This window comes from Podarcis tiliguerta, assembly GCF_965153285.1.
Source record: "Podarcis tiliguerta genome assembly, chromosome: 16".
NCBI lineage: Eukaryota > Metazoa > Chordata > Lepidosauria > Squamata > Lacertidae > Podarcis > Podarcis tiliguerta.
Window position 1 is genome coordinate 8561301 of NC_139549.1, and position 22806 is coordinate 8584106.

Sequence of the window (22806 nt, forward strand, 5' to 3'; positions counted from 1 at the left end):
ACTCAGAACCTGAGGGGGTCTGTAGGGAAGGAGGTGGCCTTTCAAGAATTTGGGACCTGTCATTTAGGACTTCAAACGGTAATGTGGGCATCTTGAATTGGACCAGGGAACAAACTGGCAACAGGTGCAGCTGCTTTAAAATGGCCGGTCGCTGCATATTGGACGGGTTGAAGTTTGGGAGCTGCCTTCGAGGGCAGCCCCACGTAGAGCACATTGCGACAATACAATCTCGACGTTACCGAAGCACAGAATACATTGGCCAAGGCATCTCTCGAAAGCATCTTTAGGAACAAAAAGTGAACGGCGAGAGTTGTTGCGGGCTTGGACATTTCTTCCCTGCCTTCAGACTAACTTTCTTCGATGGCTAACGGCAGCAGAAGATACCATAACAAATTTGCTCTCCAAGCCCCCCTACAAGAGATGATGCCTTCTTTCCTTCTGTACTCAACACCACACACTTGCAGCCCAGTTGGCATGGACTAAAAGGGGGAAGGAAATATAGAATCGAAAAAGTGGCTCACCTGTTGAGTGCTGCCGGCAGCCTAAACAAGTGTCCTTTCTCCATCGGAAAGTTCCCCCAGGGCATTGTCCTTCACAATGGGGAGGGGAAAAAGCAAGTGGGTTACTTCTAGGGGACTAGAAACTTGGCAGGGGGAAGTAAACAGAGGAAAAGGAAAATCGGTACTGGGATGTGGGGAGTCTTAGGGCCCCCTATTCCCCTCCCGGAGCTACAATTCCCAGAGCGGTTCAGCGATCAATCTCTCTTCAGAAGGAATTCTGGGAATTGTCACTCTGGGAACTAACAATTACTGGTGACAGTTCCCACAATTCCTTGAGGGGAGCCATAACTGTTTGAAGTAAGATCATAGCACTTTCTGAGGAAAATTCCTCTCCTTCACTCTAATTACCCATAATGCTCTTGAATAGAAAAACAATTCCTCTCAGGTCGTCCAAAATGGGGGTCCCTTGGCATCATTAATACCCAAACGTACTTTCTGCTTACCCAACAGAACCAACACGATGGCCACAAACAATTACAATGTGAAAAACTTTATGGAATAATTCAAAACATCAAAACTAACAAACTGAAGTCTCTGCAAGTCCTTAATCGTGGTGCCAAACTTTACCCGGCCAAGAGCAGGCTGTGAAGCTTTGTATAATCAGCAAATGTCCAATTTTGGTGTCCAACTCTGAACTCTGCTGAACAGTGTTTCCAGATAACAACTACTGTTTCGTTGAATTCTTCATCAGCCAATTAGCTCAACACTCGTAAGTAGAAAGATATGCAATTTCTTCATTAACCAATCTTTTTTTGAATAGATATTATATACATGAGAATGAAAAATACTCCAGAACAGTGCTCATGCGATTATGTAGTCACTGTTCCAGAGTAAAATCTGGCACCGTGATTCATTTAAGCACTTTCAGAGACTTCAGTTTGTTGGTTTTGATGTTTTGAATTATTCCATAAAGATTTTCACATTCTAATTGTTTCTGGCCCATCGTGTTGCTTTTGATATTGCTGACTCATATTTTGCAACTCGGGGTTTGTCTGTTTACCCAACAGAATGGCAGTGGAAACTGCCCCCTTCCATCGCAACCCCAGGAAAACTGGGAGATGCATGCATGTGTTTTTAATACAGTGGTACCTCGGGTTAAGTACTTAATTCGTTCCGGAGCTCCGTTCTTAACCTGAAACTGTTCTTAACCTGAAGCACCACTTTAGCTAATGGGGCCTCCCCCTGCTGCCGTGCCTGATTTCTGTTCTTATCCTGAAGCAAAGTTCTTAACCTGAAGCACTATTTCTGGGTTAGCAGAGTGTGTAACCTGAAGCATATGTAACCCGAGGTACCACTGTACATGAAATTACTACCAAACTTCCCTGCATAAGGAAGATAGGACACATGACCAGTAGTCTTTCCGTTTCACTTGGAGGCAGCCTGTCTCCCATCCACATTGCCAGAACATGCTCAGAGGTCCAAGAGACGAGGCAGTGAAGGACTGGGGAGGAGATGCTCTCGCAAGTGAGGCTTTCTCAGAGAGCTGTATGACATTTGACACAGCCTCCTGCTACAGGGACAACATTAAAGGAGGAAAGGGATTTTGAAAGTCCCTTCCTGTCTTAGGCAAAAAAAAGGGCCCCATTCTACCGAGGCAGCAGAGCGAGGCAGAGAAATTCTGAGGCGAGAAAAGAACGGTCTGCACCACTTCAGACCGCAAGGAGGGAACGTTTTGGGGGAATGTTCCCCTCCTTTAAAATATAAATACATTTCTGCAGGTTGGAAACAAGCCTGCTATAGTTAGCTGAACTTGTGATGGTTTGGGATACTGTCCAACAAAGGCCACATTCGCACCAGACATTTAAAGCACTATGGCACCGCTTTAAACCGTGAAGAATTCTGGGAGCTGTAGTTTGTTCAAGGTGCTGTTAGGAGACCCCTGTTCCTCTCCCAGAGCTACAATCCCCGTATTGGTTAAACAACCATTCCCTCTTCCCAGGTAATTCTGGGAATGTAGCTCTGGAAGGGGAATGGGGTTTCCTAACAACTCTCAGCACCCTGAACAAACTACAGCTCCCAGAACTCTTTGCGGGAGGCCGTGACTGCTTGAAGCAGTATCAAAGCACTTTCAATGTTTGGGGTGAATACAGCCATATTCTGCTGAGAGTAAAAAGGTAAATGGACCCCTGACCATTAGGTCCAGTCATGGCCGACTCTGGGGTTATGGCGCTCATCTTGCTTTATTGGCCGAGGGAGCCAGCGTACAGCTTCCGGGTCATGCGGCCAGCATGACTAAGCCGCTTCTGGCGAACCAGAGCAGCACACGGAAACTCCGTTTACCTTCCCACCAGAGCGGTACCTATTTATCTACTTGCACTTTGACGTGCTTTCGAACTGCTCGGTTGGCAGGAGCAGGGACCGAGCAACGGGAGCTCACCCCGTCACAGGGATTCGAACCGCTGACCTTCTGATCGGCAAGCCATAGGCTCTGTGGTTTAACCCACAGCAGCACCCACGTTCCATGAAATTAATGGGCCTAAGTTACACATGACCATTAATTTCAGCAAATCTACTGCGAGTAGGCCTAACATTGGACACCACCCTTTTTAGCAGGGGAGATCATACAGAATGGTACCCTCACACCTGCCATCTCTAGCAGGTCAAGCTCAGCAGTGACTTGTACAGGGGGACCCAATGAGCTTTGAGAATTGACCCCGAGTCTCCCTGCCAACAGTGCCAACTGCTACACCAAGAGTGGAGGAACCAAGTGGCCTTCCAGGGGTTTCTAGACTACAGCTCCCAGCATGCCTGATCCTTGGCGAAGCTGGCTGAAGATCATGGGCACTGGAGTCCAACAACATCTGGCTCCCCATCCCTGCATTTAATGTGTGATCCCTGATTGTTTGGGGCATCCGCTAGGAAGGAGCTCGTTTGCCATGTTGGCTGCGGGGAATGACGGGAGCCGAGAGTCTGACAACACCCACAGTGGACATCGCTTTGGCTACTTCCCTCTACCCGCCCATAGATATTAGCTGTGCCTCTCCTCTTCCATGCAAAAAGATGCTTAAGGCAGCTTAAGGCCAGGAGTTATGGACTACAACCTTTCTGGGGGTTGTAAATTACAGCTCCAATCATCCTTGCCCACCAACCATGCAGACTGGGACCAATAGGGACTGGAAGAAGAGTTTGGATTTGAAATCCTGCTTTATCACTACCCTAAGGAGTCTCAAAGCGGCTAACATTCTCCTTTCCCTTCCTCCCCCACAACAAACACTCTGTGAGGTGAGTGGGGCTGAGAGACTTCAGAGAAGTGTGACTGGCCCAAAGTCACCCAGCAGCAGCTTGTGGAGGAGCGGAGACGCGAACCCGGTTCCCCAGATTATGAATCTACCACTCTTAACCACTACACCACACTGGCTCTCATGGAGTCCGACAGCATCTGGCCAAGAAGAAAAGGCAAGGAGGTGGAGGTTTTCACAGTGGGGGGACGGGGACTTCAGACCTCACTCAAGAGACGGCACAAGCTTTACCTCCTCCAGCTGGGTTCGGCCGGTGGCGAAACGTAGGCAGGGCTGTAGGGGGAGCTGTCGATGTGAGCAGGAGGTTAAGGAAGAAGTCGGCTCATAGATTTGATGGGGAGGGAGTTTGCTGCCATGAGACTCCACAGATGGAGCGGGGCAGTGGTTTCTATTTTTTTGGTTCGATTTCCGTTAATGCTCTTTAATCCCCAGCGCTGAGATGAATCAAAGCGAGGAAAGTTGTGGGTGGGGAGGGGAGGGGAGGGGAGGGGACACCTGCGGTGCAGGAGAAGACGCGGGAGGCCAAAAGGATATCTGACGCATGTAGCGGCGGAGCGGAGACATCATCCTCCGGGGATCCCGCTGCACCCGTTCCACCAAACCGTGGTGCCGCGTGCTGCGTGCAGAGTCCAGCGGCGAATGGAGGGGACCCTGGACGGAAACAAGAAGGGAGTGCATAGAAGCAGAATTAAAGGAAATAATAATAATAATGATAATAATGATAATGATGATGATGATGATGATAATAAATGTTATTTATACCCCGCCCTCCCAGCCAAGACCGGGCTCAGGGTGGCTAACACCAGGTATGAAACAATTGAGTAAAATACAACTTAAAAACAAGATTAAAATACAACATTAAAATGCAGCCTCATTTCAGCAGAAACTCAAATCAAAAACTTTTGGGGGATGAAAACGTCAAATCTTCACCAAGGCCAACTATCCAGACAGGTCCTACGTGGGCCAGAGAAAAAGCCAGGGAAGTCCCCAAATAGGAGTTCCATCACAGAAGGAGAAAGGAAAAAGGGGGGAGGGGGAGGGGATCAAGTTGATTCCAAGCCAAAGGCCAGGTGGAACAACTCTGTCTTACAGGCCCTGCGGAAAGAAATCAGATCCTGCAGGGCCCTGGTCTCATGAGACAGAGTGTTCCACCAGGCTGGAGCCAGTGTTGAAAAGGCCCTGGTTCTGGTTGAGGCTAATCTAACTTTCTTAGGAGAAGTCATAAGAGAAGCCTGGCTGCTAGATCCCACCGGGTCCAGCGACCTGTCCTCACGGTGGCCGACCAGACGCCTGCGGAGAACAAGACCTGAGCATGGCAGCAACTCTCCCCCTCCTGTGGCTTCCAGCAGTTGAGATTCAGAAGTATTGCTTTCTCCAGCAGCAGAGGCACTGAACAGCTACCGTGGCTAGCAGCCATAGACAGCTCTCTTTCTCCCCTCCGTGAATTTGTCCAATCCTCTTTTAAAGGCACCCAAGGGGTTTCAGAGGGACACAGGTGGCGCTGTGGGTTAAACCACAGAGCCTTGGACTTGCCGATCAGAAGGTTGGCGGTTCGAATCCCCGCGACGGGGTGAGCTCCCGTTGCTCGGTCCCTGCTCCTGCCCACCTAGCAGTTCGAAAGCACGTCAAAGTGCAAGTAGATAAATAGGTACCACTCTGGCGGGAAGGTAAACGGCGTTTTCGTGCGCTGCTCTGGTTCGCCAGAAGCGGCTTAGTCATGCTGACCACAGGACCCGGAAGCTGTACGCCAGCTCCCTCGGCCAGTAAAGCGAGATGAGCACCACAACCCCAGAGTCGGTCACGACTGGACCTAATGGTCAGGGGTCCCTTTACCTTTTTAAGGGGTTTCAGAATCAGGATCTCCAGAGGAGAAATGGGGAAACACAGGTATGGTGCACTGCATTATAGGAGCAAATTCCTAGGGGCCAAGGGGTCTTTGCCCCCCCCCCAAAAAAAAACATTGACGGAGGTTGCAATTTAAATAGTGCGCATGCGCTGCATCGTGTGATTGATTATGTGGGACTTACCTGTCCCCCAATATTTTATTCAAGTTGGCACGCCTGCATTGCTTAAAAATGCATTACTTCAAAAGCAGGCATTCAAATGAAGAGGCCACTATTATCTATCTATATATCAGCATGGTATAATTTTGTGACGTTTGTTAATATACAGAAATGTGGATGGTCTCCATCTCAAGCTTTTAAGCAGATTTGGATTATTTGATTCCTAACCATGTTCAAGCCTCCTTTATAGCGTTCTCAATTTTCTTACCCCTGAAACTGGGGGCAGGCGGGGGGGAATGGGAAAGGGGTGGGTGTTGTGTTTTTTAATGATTCAGATGTTTGTCTGATGCACTTATATGAGTAGATCCCTAAACAAAAATACTGTTTTTAACACTTGATTGGAAGCCGCCCAGAGTGGCTGGGGAAACTCAGCCAGATGGGCGGGGTATAAATAAATTATTATTATTATTATTATTATTATTATTATTATTATTTACTACTACTACTACTAATCAACGTGTGCTTGCCCGGAAAGCTGACTTCAATCCACATTCTATCTGTTGTAATTAGGTTTCGTTTTCCTTTTACGTATACTAAAAAAGGGTATTTTATCTTCCTGTATGTTAAAAATCAATTAAAAACGTGTTCTAAAAATGGTGCCCGGATTTAGGCTCTGCTCTTAGTGCCATCGAGAAAAGAGAAAAAGGACAGACATAAACGGTTGGGGCTACGTGGAAATGGGCTGTGGAGACAGAGGACCTTGCCTTGCATGCAGGGTTCAATCCCTGAGCTCCCCAGGTAGGGCTGGGAATCAGAAGAGGCTCCCTCCCTGAAACCCTGGAGGGCTGATGCCAGTTGGTGGAGACAATACAGTGGTACCTCGGGTTAAGAACTTAAATTCGTTCCGGAGGTCCGTTCTTAACCTGAAACTGTTCTTAACCTGAAGCACCACTTTAGCTAATGGGGCCTCCTGCTGCCGCCGCGCTGCCGGAGCACGATTTCTGTTCTTATCCTGAAGCAAAGTTCTTAACCCAAGGTACTATTTTCGGGTTAGGGGAGTCTGTAACCTGAAGCATCTCTAACCCGAGGTACCACTGTACTGAGTTAGATGGTCTGTCTTAATATAAAGGCAAGTCCCTACATTCCCGTTCTTAGAGGTTTTGATCAGCATTGTAAGGTGTAAGATCACTAAATGTCCCCAACCCCCATAGCTATAATTGCCATCTCATTTTATTTTGCTCTTAATCTGATCTTAAGCTGTATTTTAATTGTTTGTTTGACTTTTATGTTTTTAACATATTATATATTTTGATGTTAGCCGCCCTGAGCCCGGTCCTGGCCAGGGAGGGCGGGGTATAAATCAAATTATTACCATTATTATTATTATTACTACAGTGGTACCTCGGGTTACAGATGTTTCAGGTTACAGACGCTTCAGGTTACAGACCCCGCTAACCCAGAAATAGTACCTTAGGGTTAAGAACTTTGCTTCAGGATAAGAACAGAAATCACGCGGCAGCAGCGGGAGGCCCCATTAGCTAAAGTGGTGCTTCAGGTTAAGAACAGTTTCGGGTTAAGAACGGACCTCCGGAACGAATTAAGTTCGTAACTAGAGGTACCACTGTATTATTATTGGCAGATGCTCAGTCATACACCCCTGCCCATTCTAATAGCATCTCTCATTTAACACCCCTGTTTTCTGGAGCATAGAGCGTCCTCCTAGACAGAGGGGAAAGGTAAGTGAGAATAACACCATACCACACACAGGCAACGGTGGGTGGCCCAACCCTTTGCGAGGGACTGATCAGGGGAAAACCCCACACACCCACACAACTAGGCACAAGCCAACCCTCCTTCCGATTTACGATGTTTATCAGCCTGCTCTTAGAGGGCTGGTATGTCAAAAATTAAATGCCAGCGCCTCGGAATTTCAGATATTTCCCAACCCCCACCCACCTCAGTCCTGATCCAAAGCAAGAGATTGTTCCCTATAGCCAGGAGGGTGGGGGAAATCACGCTCACACGCAGACTCCTATAGATAGGTCGGGAAGGAGATTTTACAACTTCAGGGTTAATCAAATCCCCCCTTTACTACTCCCCCTTCTGCTGGGGGCACCATAGAAAAATCAGATCCACTTCACAGCAGGGTTGTGTAGTGCAACTGTCTGAGCCACTAATTCAACAGGTCCAGCTCAGAGATGGGGGAAACATCACCTGTTAGGTTTCCAACTGGCCCCCTGGCTATTCTGTTTATTATTATTATGGAGTGTGGTGGAGTCTCCTTCTTTGGAGGTCTTTAAGCAGAGGCTTGACAACCATATGTCAGGAGTGCTCTGATGGTGTTTCCTGCTTGGCAGGGGGTTGGACTCGAAGGCCCTTGTGGTCTCTTCCAACTCTATGATTCTATGATTCTATTCAAGAGCACAGGAGAGCTTTCAGGGGGGGCAGACAGTTGGACCCAATTCTGCCCTCATTTATCTAAGGCTCAGTCACATTGTGGAAAAAGAACCAAATTTGGGAAAGAAGCCTCTGCCAGAGGAAAAGCAGCCCAGGACCTTTGCAAGGCCTGGGTCCCCAGTTACCTGAAACTCAGAGGTGCCGCTCCCAATCTGGTTGACGTTGGGTAAAGAGCCGCCATAGTACGGGCCTCGACTATGCGCCAAACGCAGCTTCTGGGCTTGGAGCTAAATCGGCGATTCAAGCAAAAAGAAAAAAAGCCATTTCAGTGCCAGAACATTTATTTATTCCTACTCAGCAAGGTTTATATACCACTTAATCAATAAACAGATAGACAGACAGATATAATGGATACACATCACGCACATAGGAAGATAGAGATCGGAGAACTCTAGGTAGAACATTCACGTGTTTCAATCTGCTTTTCGCTTATCGCTGATCTTAATTTTCAAAAAAATGTTTTAAACAGCTGTGTTTAACTACTGCCTTTGTGAAGTGTTTAACTACTGTCTTTACTTATAGTTTTATTCTTTTTGTAAACCACTTTTAGGGGTGTTTTTTTTTTTAACAATTAACGTGCATAAAGTTTTTTAAGCTAAATAAAAATAAACCCCTCCCTGCACTAGAACCGGGTTTTGGGGGCCTCGTCTAAGCCCCCATCACCCCTCAATAACACACACACATAAGAATCTAGGAAGATCCCTAGTGGAAGAGACCAAGGGCCCATTGAGCCCAATATCCTGTTCTCGCAGTGGCCCTGCAATACAAACACGGTAAAATGTGGGCAGCCAGGGCAATAGTTTAAGCATGCAGTTGTTTCGATCTCTTCCTTAAAGCCCTCTAATCCTGCAACTGCAGTTTTGTTGTGGTGCATTGAGGTCTCCCCCACAACCTCCGCTCTGCAAATTCTAGTAATAGGAGAGCGGGGAGAAATCTCTCCAATTTCCCTTCGGATAGCTGAGCCAAGAGTCAAGTAAGTTACATGGTGGTGGGTGTGTTGAAACCACTAGCTGGAAACCCCAAGAGGGGAGAGTCGCTCTTGTGCCCGGGTCCTGCTTGTGACCTCGCCGCCAGGATATGGTGTCTGGCTACTGTAAGAACCAGTGTTCAGAATTTCCCGGTATTCAAGCTTGTTTCGTGACTGGGAATGGTCTACTTGAAAACAATTTGAAATGTCTTGCTGCAGGTACTGCGACCGAAATCTCCACCACCTGGCTGCGCACTGCAGCGCAAGAGTAAAATTGCTGCCGAGCAAGTCAGTTGGCTGACGACTCAAGAGTAAAATTGCCACCCTGTGCTGTGCGAGAGAGTAAGATAAGCACATACAACGGACGCTCAGGTTGTGAACGTGATCCAAGCGGAATACACGTTCACAACCCACAGTGTTCGCAACCCGTGTCTGTGCACGTTGCGATTCAGTGCTTCTGCGCATGCGCGATTTAGTGCTTCTGTGCATGCGCGGCCGCCGAAACCTGAAGTAACCTGTTCCGGTACTTCTGGGTTTCGGCGGTCCGCAACCCGAAAAGACGCAACCTGAAGTGGCTGTAACCCGAGGTATGACTGCATTGTGATTTTGGCTACCACAGATTCATTCCTTGGTTGAATTAAAAGTAAGATTGCCCCGTTTACATTTGTGGTTTCCAACTGACAACTGCGATTAAAAATGTGTCACCGATGTGGATTGTGTATTCATTCATGTGTTTTGGGGGGGGGCGGAAATGACTGTAATTGCTGGAATGTGCAACTGAATTGTTAAAAAATATTGTGAAAAAATTGTGACTGGACATTCTGTTGCAGTGACTGTAACCTAGGTTTAAGGTGCCATTTAGCAAATAGCTTATATATCTGAGTTTCTAACACTGGTAAGAACAGGGTGCTGGACTAGATGTTGGGTCTGAGCCAGCAGGCCCTTCTTATGTGGCCTTCCACATCTCTCTCTCTCTGGCCCTCGGGACTCTCCTCAGGCCACACCCCTCATCACCAGCCCTGCTTCGCACCCGCATTGAGTTTGGCCTGGTTGGGATGTGTCCTAGAACTCGGACCATGCCTCTCACTGGCATGAAGGCATAGAGGGGTGTGAAAGGAACTAGACCAGGGGTCTGCAACCTTTAAGACAAAAAGAGCCACTTGGACCCGTTTCCGAAGAAAAAAAACTGGGAGCCGCAAAACTCGTCATTATAAAAATAACTTTTTTGTCACTTTTTTATTATTTCTGACCCCTCAGAATTACTCCTCCTCATAGAAATAAACGTTAAATTAACAAGTTACCTTTTTGTTTGTGTGTGTTCTTCACTCCCCTTCAAAACAGTGACCAGCGTACATGCCCCCTTTCAATGCAGTGACCAGCGTACATGCCCCTTACAATGTAGCGGGTGGGCGGGCGACGTCGGGACGGTGCGTGACTAACGCACGCACTGCCCCCATGCGACGTCACAGCCAGTACAGCGCCCGCCACAGTGGGGAGTGTCGGGGTGCACAATGCGCCTCCTCCCCTCGCTAGTATCCGCCCCGGAGCCGCAGCAAAGGTGTAAAAGAGCCACGGGTTGCAGACCCCTGAACTAGACTATTATCATCAACATGATTGCCCACTTTTGCCTCTGGTCCTGCTTACCACTCAGCCAATACATGGAGGACACAGACTATAAGATAGCAGAGGGAGCCTTCTGAGAGCATGGAGCTACTCGTTCCTGCCTCTTCCCCTCCCTCTCCAAACTTATCATGTTGACCATCTAACCGTCCCCTCCACATTTCCCAACTTTCACCATCACATTCCATCACCCAGACAGCCCAGAGTGCTTGCAGGACGGTCTAGACGGATCCTATGCAAAGGCGCCCTCAATCTGCATAATTTAGATTAAGCACAGAGTTTGATTTTGGGGTTGTGGCGGAGGAAAAGGAACATCAGAAGGACACACAGGTCTTTTACCACCCGTAGGGCAAGCCATGGCATAAATCTCAGGCAGTAACAGAGAAATGAATGGAATCCATTGGAAGAAAGGTGATTTAACCGGTGCTCTGATTTATTATTACTCGCCATGCAGAGTTCTTCAAGAGGCTTCCAAGTTCTTAAAAAGCCCTCCAGATGTTGCTGGACTACAACTCCCAGCAGCCAGCATGGCCCAACAGCCAGGGGTGCTGGTGGAGGGACAATACACCCAAATCCTCTCATAAGGCTACACTGGGAGTTGTAGTGCAGTCACATCTGGAGGGCCAGGGTTTTCCCCACGCCTGGCATAAAGCCACACTGAAAGATCGGGGGATTTGCAAGAGAAGCCATGAAGTAAACTACATGGCAGATGCAGTAATAAAAGGTCAGCACCCAACACAGGCCGTCGACAGCCAGCAAAAATGATCACAAATCAAAATGCCTGGAAGAAAAGAGGCATTTCTGCCTGGGGCTGAAATAAGTGTTAACAATGGTGCCCCAGTGAACCTCACTGGGAAGAGTGTGCCAAAACTGAACAACCCCCTCCCACCCTTGTTGCTACTCTCCAAACCTCCCTCTCGTTAAAAGAAAACGGGCTGGACAATATAATGGGAGGTAAGAGGGGCAACTAGTAGCTAAATGGAACCTGAATGCCCAGGAGCAGTATACCTCAGAGTGAGCAGACGGCAGAGAGACACCACACAGGGGGTTCCCGAGTACTTTCATGCTAAGCTAGATGAACCCTTGCTTTACATTTATTATTGAATCATCGTTGGAAGAAGTCCTGGCTGAAGGTCATTCATTCTAACCCGCCACCAATGCAGGGACCCTGCTGTTGCAACATTCCCAATGGGTGGACCAGCGTCTCCACCCCCATCGTTCAGCCCGGACACTGAGGTCCAGCGCCAAGGGCCTTCAGGCGCTTCCCTCATTGCGAGAAGTGAGGTTACAAGGAAGCAGGCAGAGGGCTTTCTCAGTAGTGGCACCCGCCTTGTGGAACGCCCTCCCAGCAGATGTCAAGGAAATAAGCAGCTATCTTATCTTTAAAAAGACATCTGAAGGCAGCCCTGTTTAGGGAAGTTTTTAATATTTAATGCTGCATTGTTTAATACTTGATTGGGAGCTGCCCAGAGTGGCTGGGGAAACTCAGCCAGATGAGTGGGGTATAAATATTAAATAATAATAATAATTATTATTATTATTATTATTATTATTATTATTATTATTATTATCAGAAGGTGGGGACCTCCTCCACACATTGTGGGGACTGCAGCTCCCAACAGCCTCCAGTCAGCATGGGCAAGGATAAAATAATTGAACTGTGGAGTTGGAAAGGACCATGACGGTCATCTAGTCCAACCCACTGCAATGCAGGAATCTTTTGCTCAATGTGGGGCTCAAACCCATTGCCCTAATATTAAGAGTCTCATGCTCTACCAACTGAGCTATCCCTTATACGACCAGAGTGACCTGATGCTTTGGGCTATGATTCCTGACAGCCTCCACCAGCACTTGCTTCTCCCCTGTCAGAACCTGAAACAGGGCTGATTGTAGTCATAAATGGGGAGCTGGCAAACCTGAAGTTATCTTGGATCCGGGCCATATTGGGCTTTAAAGCAAGAGCGGGAATTTGTGGCTTTCCATGTCTGGTTGGACTACAGTTCCTATCAGCACCAACCACTGGTCCTGCTGCCTGGGGTTGATGGAAGGTGGACTTTAGCAGCAGCTGTAGGAACATGGGATTTCCACATCCCCGCTTTAAAGCGAAAAGCAGCACTTTAAAATGAGCCACCTGTAACTAGGCCCACTTCATCGCTATTGATGTTATGCAGGTGACATTTAGGATCGCCTTCAACTTGTGCAAGAACGTAAAGAATCTCCTGTTTCCTCTCCTGGAGTTTTTCTCAGCGTGTATGAAGGTACCCTCTAGAGGAGAGGTGCTGGGAAGGCTTGTGCCAGCCAGAATTGCAACCCTCCAGCCTTGCTTCAAATTTGCAGGCTCAGCTAAAGCGGGGAGGGAACCCTACACTGTCCACAAAGGGAAATGGAACATATAAACACAGGAAGTTGTCCAAAGCCAGATCAGATCTTTGGTCGGTGTAGATCAGTACAGCGGTACCTTGGTCCTCAAACTTAATCCGTTCCGGGAGTCTGTTTGACACCCGAAATGGTTTGAAAACCACCAAGGCGCGGCTTCCGATTGGCTGCAGGAGTTTCCTGCACTCAATTGGAAGCCACGGAAGCAGTGTCAGACGTCTGGCTTCCGAAAAAACATTCTCAAACCGGAACACTCACTTCCGGGTTTGTGGCATTCGGGAGCCGATTTGTTCGGGAACCAAGGTACCACTGTATTGTCTACGCAAAGGGCAAGGGACCTCAGTCACAGGGACAGGATACGGCCTTCCAGGCTTCTCTCTCCAGCCCTCCAGACTTTCCCTACAGGTGTCTCCTCCCCTTGCCACACCCCTCTCCACAAGCCACGCCCCTCCGCCACACAGGACTTCTACCAGCGGATTTGCCACTTGGCCCCTGGCTTATATATCTTGAGTTTCTAACACTGCCCCAGCATCTCCAGATAGGAAAGACTCCTGCCTGAAACCGCGGTCAGTCGCTGCCAGGCAGTGTTGGCAAAAGGAAGGAGAACCTGAGATCTTCCAGGTTGGAGCAGCCAACGGCCATTATTCCCTGCTAGCATGGCCAATGGTCAGGGATGCTGACAGTGGGAGTTTTAGTCCAGCAACGTTTAGGTGCATCTCTAGATAGCAAGATGGAACAATAGTCTGAGTCAATACAAAGCAGCTCTTTGGATCACACTATACTGTATATCAATGGGACGCGGGTGGCGTTGTGGGTTAAACCACAGAGCCTAGGACTTGCCGATCAGAAGGTCGGCGGTTTGAATCCCCACGACGGGGTGAGCTCCCGTTGCTCGGTCCCTGCTCCTGCAAACCTGGCAGTTCGAAAGCATGTCAAAGTGCAAGTAGATAAATAGGTACCACTCCGGCAGGAAGGTAAACGGCGTTTCCGTGCGCTGCTCTGGTTTGCCAGAAGCGGCTTAGTCATGCTGGCCACGTGACCCGGAAGCTGTACGCCGGCTCCCTCGGCCAATAAAGCAAGATGAGCACCGCAACCCCAGAGTTGGCTACGACTGGACCTAATGGTCAGGGGTCCCTTTACCTTTATATATCCAACGAAGCAGGTCCAAGTTAGCGCTTAAGAGCCTGCGCTTATGTGTTCGAGGTTCTCTGCACGTCACGGTGCAACATTTAACTGGCTCGTAAATCCACCTCTCACCCAACAAGAGGGAGGCAAATCTGAACTAGCTAACTGGCATCTGGCCTGTTTTGCCGCAGGGTGGGTTGCTTTCGGAGCCCTGAGGATGGCTCTCTGCTTCGTTTTATCTACCTAGGGGATCCTGCGTATCACAAGCCTTTCTGGAAGGACTGGTTTGAGGGAAAACACCTGAGCACGTCCCCTCGAGGTACAGAATTCGCAGCCTAACCAACCTGCCGGCCTGCCGTCGGGTGAAAATTAACCAGCCGTTTCTTGCGCAAACAGGGGAGCGCATCAACACCGCCCCGAAGCAGTGAGGTGACGTCACCCCCCTTTCCGAATCGGGGCGTGCGGCGGCAGACACAGGAGTCGGATTCCACGGAAGGGAGATTTCGTGTTCTATGCAAAAATAAAGTCACTAGACCTCGTGACTGCACAGAGATATCCAAAGGGGTGCCAAGGAGCAAAACTGGAAAGAGGTCTTAAGATTCCCAGCTATCCACATCCTTCTTAAGGGAATCCGCCAAGTTTTAGGCAAAAGACAGCAAAGGGCTGGGTAAATATTGCCAGCTTCAAGTTTCTAGGTATTGAGGGTTTCATTGGTTTGAGTACAAAATGACCCATGATCAAGGCAACCATACCTTGCTTGGTCACCTGGGATGAACATATAGCCAAGGGAGAACTTTCATAACCTTGGGAGATAGTTGGGTTTATCCATCTCCTACTTCAGGCCACTGATTTGACACCAGCGACTAGCATGTTAACAGGTGGACCAGTCAGTGTTGTTCCAAGCTACTAACTTCTGCAGACATATTTGTAAGTCTGGTTCAGGAAGGCTGGAACTATGGATTAGACAAATTTATGGTTAGCAGGAAATCAGCCCTGAGTGCTCACTGGAAGGACAGATCCTGAAGCTGAGGCTCCAATACTTTGGCCACCTCATGAGAAGACTCCCTGGAAAAGACCCTGATGTTGGGAAAGATGGAGAGCACAAAGAGAAGGGGAGGACAGAGGACGAGATGGTTGGACAGTGTTCTCGAAGCTACGAACATGAGTTTGACCAAACTGCGGGAGGCAGTGGAAGACAGGAGTGCCTGGTGTGCTCTGCTCCATGGGGTCATGAAGAGTCGAACATGACTAAACAACTAAACAACAACAACAAGGCATGCAAATAGGTCCGAGATGATGAAAGGACATTGGAGGAGCAGCTGTTGATATCTCAAAGACCTTGGCAGAAGCCAACAGACGTCTGCTGTTCCTTAGGGGAAAGGACATCTCTTCCATGTCAAAGTTTACTGATTCACCTCCCTTCCCCATAACACATGCACACTTTCATGGGATTGTAGAGTTGGAAGGGACCCAAAGGGTAATCTAGTCCAACTTCCTGCAATGTCTCAACTAAAGCATCTATCACAGACGGCCGGCCAACCTCTGCTTAAAAACCTCCAAGGAAGGAGAGCCTACCACCTCCCGAGGGAGTCCATTCAACTGTCAAACAGCTCTTACTGTCAGAAAGTGCTTCCTGATGTATAGCTGGAATCTCCTTTCTTGTAACTTGAAGCCATTGGTTTGGGTCCTACCCTCCAGAGTAGAAGAAAAGAAGCTTTCTCCATCTTCCATGTGGCAGCCCTTGAGATATTTCAAGATGGCTATCATATCTCCTCTTTACCAGACTAAACATACCCAGTTCCCTCAACCGTTCCTCATAAGACTGGGTTTCCAGACCCTTGATCGTCTTGGTCTCCCTCCTCTGCACACGTTCCAGCTTGTCAATCACACCATTTCAATTCACACAAATGTGGTTCGGCAGAAGTCAAACAAACTTCGCATATATGTGGGATGTCTTTATGAAAAAGAGTGGGCTGAATCCAATTAATTTCCACTCAGGGAAAACCAACTGAAATCAATGGAGCGAAGTCAGTCATGTCTATTCATGTCTTAATTTCAGGGGCCTAACTCTGAGCAGATGTAATGTTGGATACAACCCTATGTAAATTATAACAATCTCCTACACAATGGAGAAAAACAATCCATCTAAATTAATTCTCAGGTGTCTGGACAGCTCAGGCAGGCCTCCCAGAGAGTTTTCCATTTCTCCCTTTGATCTGTCCAGTGATGCTCTCAATGGATCCTCCAACCTAGTGGCCAGACGCTGGGAAGTCACCCCAAGTCGACACGGTGAAGAATCCTGGGAATTGTAGTTTGCTAAGGGTGCCAAGAGTCATTAGGAGACACTCCCCATTTCCCTCCCAGAGCTACAATTCCCACCATTCCCTGGTCACAGGGATTGATTGTTGACCCACTTTGGAAATTGTAGCTCTTGAGGAGAACTGGGGGTGGGTTGTCTCCTAACAACTCTCAGAATTCTTGATAAACTACAGCTCCCAGGATCCTTTGCAGGAAGCCATGGCTGTTTAAAATGGTATTGTAGTGTTTTAAATGTATGGTGTAGGTGTGACCTTCCAGGCTTGATCTCACATGGCAAAGCCTTCGCTGGAAACAGAGAAGCACTTCCTGAGTGCCACTCTCAAGTCCCCAAATCTGTACAGATCCTAGGGTGCGTAATACACTCCGGGCACAGAAATCCACCAGGGCTCCAGCCTGACCCAACCTTGGCAAGTGATACCAACTCAACTCGCCAAGACAGCCGCATCCAATGTGCCCCTCCACCCCCGCCGAGGCCAGGCCGCTGTTCTTGCGTTTTCTCATCCTTTGCCCAATCTAATTTTAACCATCTCCGGGGAGCAGACTTTCCCCCTCTTTCCCGTGAGAGATTGTTCCAGATCTGCGGAATGAAAAGAAGAGGGGGGGACCTGCCCAACATTTTGCCTCGAGCGCTGCAGAAGCCAGAGAGAAGATGACGACTTTATCAGCATACTCCCCAAGCATCGTTCAAAACAAAACTTTTTTTTTTAAAAAAAAGCCAATTGTCAAAATAATGTTTCCTAGTTGGTTATGTATCTCCAGATGTTCACCACATTTCATGGCCCTAATCACAATCAGGGAGAGAATCACGCAGGGAGATAAATGAATGAACCAACGACCTCAGCAAGTCTGTCAGGACAGCCTCATTCCTTCCTGGAAACCCCAAAACAATGGTAGAAGAAAACTCAAGAAAGAGGATTTCTGTTAGAGAGGCAGTGGGAGAACCTGCCGCCCTGATATTGCTGGACTACAACTCCCATCAGTCCTGCCTGTCGCCCATACTGGGTGGGGGTGATGAGGCAGTATCCAGAAGACCAGAGAGTCAATGTATAAGAGCCACTTTTGACATGTTCAGCTTAGGATATTCAGTTGTTAAAAGATTGAGGACGGGAGAGATTTCTGAGTAACCCAGAGATACTGGCATCAAGTCCCCTTTCTGCCAGCGAGGCCTGAAGCTTCTTCTCACTATGCTGCTTAGGTCTGACAACCTCATCCCTCCGTGAATGGCAATTCATGGTTAATACACCTGTGCACACTTTATATCTCTCTGCCCATGTTAGATAGACCAGTTTGCCCTATCCAAGGGAAGGGACATCAGCTTTGCAGGTTCAATCTCTGGCATCTCCAGGTAGGACTGGGAGAGAACTCTGCTTGAAATCCTGGGCAGCTACTACCAGGCAGGGGAGTCAACACTAAGCAAGATTTATCAATGGTCTGATTCAGTAGATGGCAGCTTCCTGTGTTCCAGTCTGTGGGGAAGATTTGCACTGATGCTCATCAAAATCTGTAAAATACAGCAGTGTCCCGATCAAGCCCACCTCCCCTATTGCAGTACATCCCTCCCCCAGATTCCTCCTCTATGGAGTGCTCCATGCCATTACCCAATCAGGCCAAACTCTCCCTATTCTCTACTTCTCCTTCTCCCTTGCTTTTCCTTATGCAAGTGTTTCAATGACCCCCCCCCTTCCCTAAACAGTGTGCCTCCACAATGTTCTCATCAGTTCTAACATTGATCTTGGGGGAAATGGGAACCCTCAGCCCTGAGAATACTACTCTTCCACAAGTTTAGGAAGAACTTCCTGACAGTAAGAGCTGTTTGACAGTGGAATTTGCTGCCAAGGAGTGTGGTGGAGTCTCCTTCTTTGGAGGTCTTTAAGCAGAGGCTTGACAACCATATGTCAGGAGTGCTCTGATGGTGTTTCCTGCTTGGCAGGGGGTTGGACTCGATGGCCTTTGTGGTCTATTCCAACTCTATGATTCTATGATGTCCCCTACACTGCAGTAGCCCACTAATGACGCCCACCTCAAATACACAAGGCCATCCCCCTAGATAAGGTCCCTCCATGACCTGATTCATTCACAGCGCACTCTCAAGCCACTGCTCTCCTACAGACAGTTCCACCCTCATTTACATCCCAAGCCAGCAATTCCCAAACATTTCATCCCAGCAGACCACTTAAAAATGGCTCAGGGTCTCAGCAGACCACGTAACGGTTTTCCTGCCTGTTGTGGCAATCGTAATGCTGGATGATTCCTTAATAGTATTTCTTACGAATTTTATCACATAACAATTTGAATTCCACAGAACTCCATTGATTGGGCAATGAACTAGAGAATTCCACAGAATTCAAATTGTAATGCAAGAGAATATACTATAAGAAATATAGCAGGTAACCTTCCAGAGGGTGGGTGGGTTGCATGCCGTTGGTGGACCTGAGACAAGGAGTTTGCTGCAGGGGTTAGACTAGGACTTGGGAGACCAGGGTTTCGATCCCCACTTGGCCATGAAGCTCACTGTGTCATTTTGGGCCAGTCACTGCCTCTCAGCCTAACCTAACTCACAGGGTTATTGTGGAGGAAGAAACCCACATATTTATCTTTTAAAAAGGACCCCTGACCATTAGGTCCAGTTGTGACCGACTCTGGGGTTGCGGCGCTCATCTCACTTTATTGGCTTCCGGGTCATGTGGCCAGCATGACTAAGCCGCTTCTAGCGAACCAGAGCAGCGCACGGAAACGCCGTTTACCTTCCCGCCGGAATGGTACCTATTTATCTACTTGCACTTTGATGTGCTTTCGAACTGCTAGGTTGGCAGGAGCTGGAACCGTGGTTTAACCCACAGCACCACCTGCGTCCCTCTCATTTATCTATCAGAAAATAGATAAATAAGACAGCACCCAACAGAGTGTGTCCGCCAATTCACATCCTTACAGCCGCCACCATCTTCCCTAAGGCGCTTCCATGACCTCTCTCAGCACCCCCTCCCCTTATGACCCCCCATGGCCCCAAGACAAGCCCCCCCACTACCTCTCCCTTTCACCCATTTAAGCACTTAAGACTCAACATCTCTTCCTCCAAGAGACCCAACGTCATCACCACCAACCCTCCTATCTCACACACCCATCTTCAACTGAAGATGCCCCCCATGACCTCACACCCGCCTAGTCCAATCCACGCCCTCCAACTCTACCATTGGATCCCCACCACCCGGGTTCCCCCCTCCACACCCATCCTTAACTGATGCTGCACCCCAGGACCTCAACCAATCCACGCCCTCCCCTTCCCAAGTCGGCGCCCCGTCATTGGCTCCCTTCCCACCCCGTTCTCCCACCCCCCAAGACCGGATGTCGCTACCCCCCGTATATCTACCCCTCACCGGAAGTCGGTTCCCCCATTCCTCCGCAGCGCCCCCTCAGGGACGGACCGGCCGAGGGGCAGGCGGGCGGCGAGGCGGCCTTTCGCCCTCACCTTCCCCGTCCCCCGACCCGTCCTCCCTCCTCGTCGTCGTCCTCCTTACCCGTGTGGTGCCCAGCTCCATCATCACCTCCTCGAAGGCCGCCGTCTCCTCGGCCTGCCGCTGCTTCTGCAGCGCGATCTTCTCGCTGAACTTGCGGGGGTTGGACGCCGCGGCGGCGGCTGCCGCGGCCGACGCAGCCACGACGCCCCCCGCGGCCGCAGCGCCGCCCGACGACGACGAGGAGGAGCCCGGTCCGGCTCCCGCAGCCGCCGCCGCCGCGGCCCCGGAGCCCGACGCCGCCATCTTGGTCCTCCGCCGCCGCCGCCTCCTCCTCCTCCTCCTCACAACCCTCCCTGGCCCGTGAGAGGAGCGGCGGGGCCGCGGCCTTCCCTCCCTCTCAGCGCTCGGCCGCGGGGCACGACGGGAAAGCGAGTTTGTTTACTTGCCTCGCCGACATGGGGCGCGCGCGGCCGAGGAAAGGCGGCGAGACTACGGCTCCCGGCGCGCCCCGCGCGGGCAATGATAGGGGTGAGAACGCTGCGCCGCAAGGGACGACGGGAGGTGGAGTCCTCTCGTCCATAAGGCGCCGGCCCAAGCAGCGGCAGCGGGAACTACCTCTCCCGGCGCGCCCTGCGCGGACTCGGCTTTGGGGAGCCTGGCGCATACTTTAATTTGGTGCGGGGTTAGAAGCGTCATGGTATTGATTTTAAACCCGTAAGCCGATTTAGAAGCGCCTTTGGGCATGTAAGCGGTATATAAATTATTATCACTGATTACATTTGTGAGGTCTATTTCAAAGAAATAACCGCTGAGCATGTGCAAAGTGCGTTTTTCTTAAATAATTGGTTTTATTTTCTTTTTTTCACTTCTTTGTAGCCATCTAACGAAACAAGCCCCAAACAACAAGTAGAGACTTAAAAAGAGACACAGGCTGCAATCAGTGTTCGAAATTCCGCAGGCAGGTTTCGCTACTGGCATGGGTCCAGTTGCAATTACAAGAAGATTTTTGGGCGCCACATTGGCAACCACAGTTTAAAAACCTCTGGCTTAGTCCATAGTTCATTCCATTTCCATTGTGTGTGCTGCTTTTTCTTGCCTGCTGGAGCAAATGAAATGTAAGAGCAAGCGATAGTCCAGCATTGTAGGGACCCCAGGGTCATCCAGTCCACCCCCCTGGCAAATAGACATTCCGTTGTGACAACTGTAACCTAGAACTAAGGTGCAATTTGGTGCCTACCTTATATATCTGAGTTTCTAACACTGGCTGCAATTCTAGACGCTTAACTTGCCTAAATCCACAGGTGGGCAATCTGTATATATTAGGACCATATATATTAGGACCAATCAGTGTCACAAGCTTTTTTTTAAAAAAAAGAAAACAGAAAGTACAACATCCAGCTTCAGAAGTATCGCCAAGTTTTGGAGTTCGCTTTTTTGAGAGTTTTTGGGGTGGCTCACAAATATTACTTTAAAGCTGGCATTGCCAATAAGGTGCGCTCCAGGTGTTGCCGAACTACAACGCTTATCCCTGAAGATCCCGAGGGCGCTGATGGGAGTTGTAGTCGTTGTTCTGTATCACTTGTAGATACATATAGATAAATATAAGGCAGAGTGAAACTGAAATATCAGAGTCCACCCACACAGGAAGTCACATCACCCTTTAGGCACTATTGCTTTCTGTTCCTTCATCAGTGATGCCTTCAACAAGTGTAAAGTGATGCATTTTGGCACGCAAAAAAAATCTTATTTTTCTGTACAAGAGGTAAGACCAGATTTTGAGGACACCTTCTTGCCCGGCAAACACACTTTTGAGATAGGAAGCAGGGCCAGTGAGGGGCGTGGCTTGGGAAGAGGGGGTGTGGCCTGGGAGATATTCCAAGGGCCAGATAGAAAGGCTCGGAGGGCCGCCCTTGGCTCACTGGGCCCGAGGTTCCCCACCCAGGCAGAACTTTATATAAAGGAGGGGGGGGAGGAACCTCGCAGAAACGTGCTCGAACCGGGGTTTTGCAAACAGCATTAAAGGATTAAAAATCAGAGGGGATTTCGTTCAAAGGGAAGCTGGAAAACGAGCAGATTGCAAAGGCAAAGGGGATCAGCACAGATCCTGCTTGCAGAGGCGAGAGCAGCCGAAAAGCCTGGGACGGCAGGAACAGCATCTGCCCCAAGGCCAGGACGCGCCAGAGAGTACACGGACTGGAACATTGCAAGCCAAACAAGGCACGTATCTGATTGTGCGGCAGACGACCTAGGAAATCGCAGGAGGAGGACAGGACGGCCTGTGCAGAGGAGCAGCAGGCAGGACATGCTGCCAAAAGCCTTCCTTGGCCGTTTGGAAAACTCCCAGGAAAGCTTGGGGGCTGGTCAGCGTCTTGCCAGCTTAAGTCTACCACGCAGGATTGTTGTGAAGAGGAAAGTGGGCACCCTGAAGACCCTTGCTGCAGGATCAAGCCCATCTAAGTCCAGCCTCCTGCTTTCACAGTGGCCAAACCAGCTGCCTCAATGGGAAACAAGCCTTGGTGTATAATAATAATTTTTATTTATATATACATAAAGAAATTGAAGAAATGCATTCAACCACCTGCGTCGTCACAGCCAGTTTGGACTCTTGGCTACAGCCGAGGGAGCCAAACCCTATGCCACCCCACTCAATGGCTATGCCCCCATTCCCAAAATGAGATAGATTTT

At 49.2% G+C, this 22806-nt stretch overlaps 1 protein-coding gene across 1 annotated transcript in view; it reads right to left on the bottom strand.

Annotated features, from left to right (window-relative positions):
- The window catches only part of CRTC2 (CREB regulated transcription coactivator 2), a 39819-nt gene extending 18781 nt beyond the window's left edge, over window positions 1-21038 (bottom strand). The window contains exons 1-5 of the mRNA XM_083416539.1: window positions 20182-21038; window positions 8385-8486; window positions 4332-4450; window positions 4031-4090; window positions 522-590 (exon numbers count right to left, since the gene is read on the bottom strand). Of these exons, the coding sequence (XP_083272665.1) occupies window positions 522-590; window positions 4031-4090; window positions 4332-4450; window positions 8385-8486; window positions 20182-20424 (593 nt within the window). The 5' untranslated portion in view covers window positions 20425-21038. The remainder of the gene's footprint in view (window positions 1-521; window positions 591-4030; window positions 4091-4331; window positions 4451-8384; window positions 8487-20181) is intronic.
- Window positions 21039-22806: the final 1768 nt, after the last annotated feature.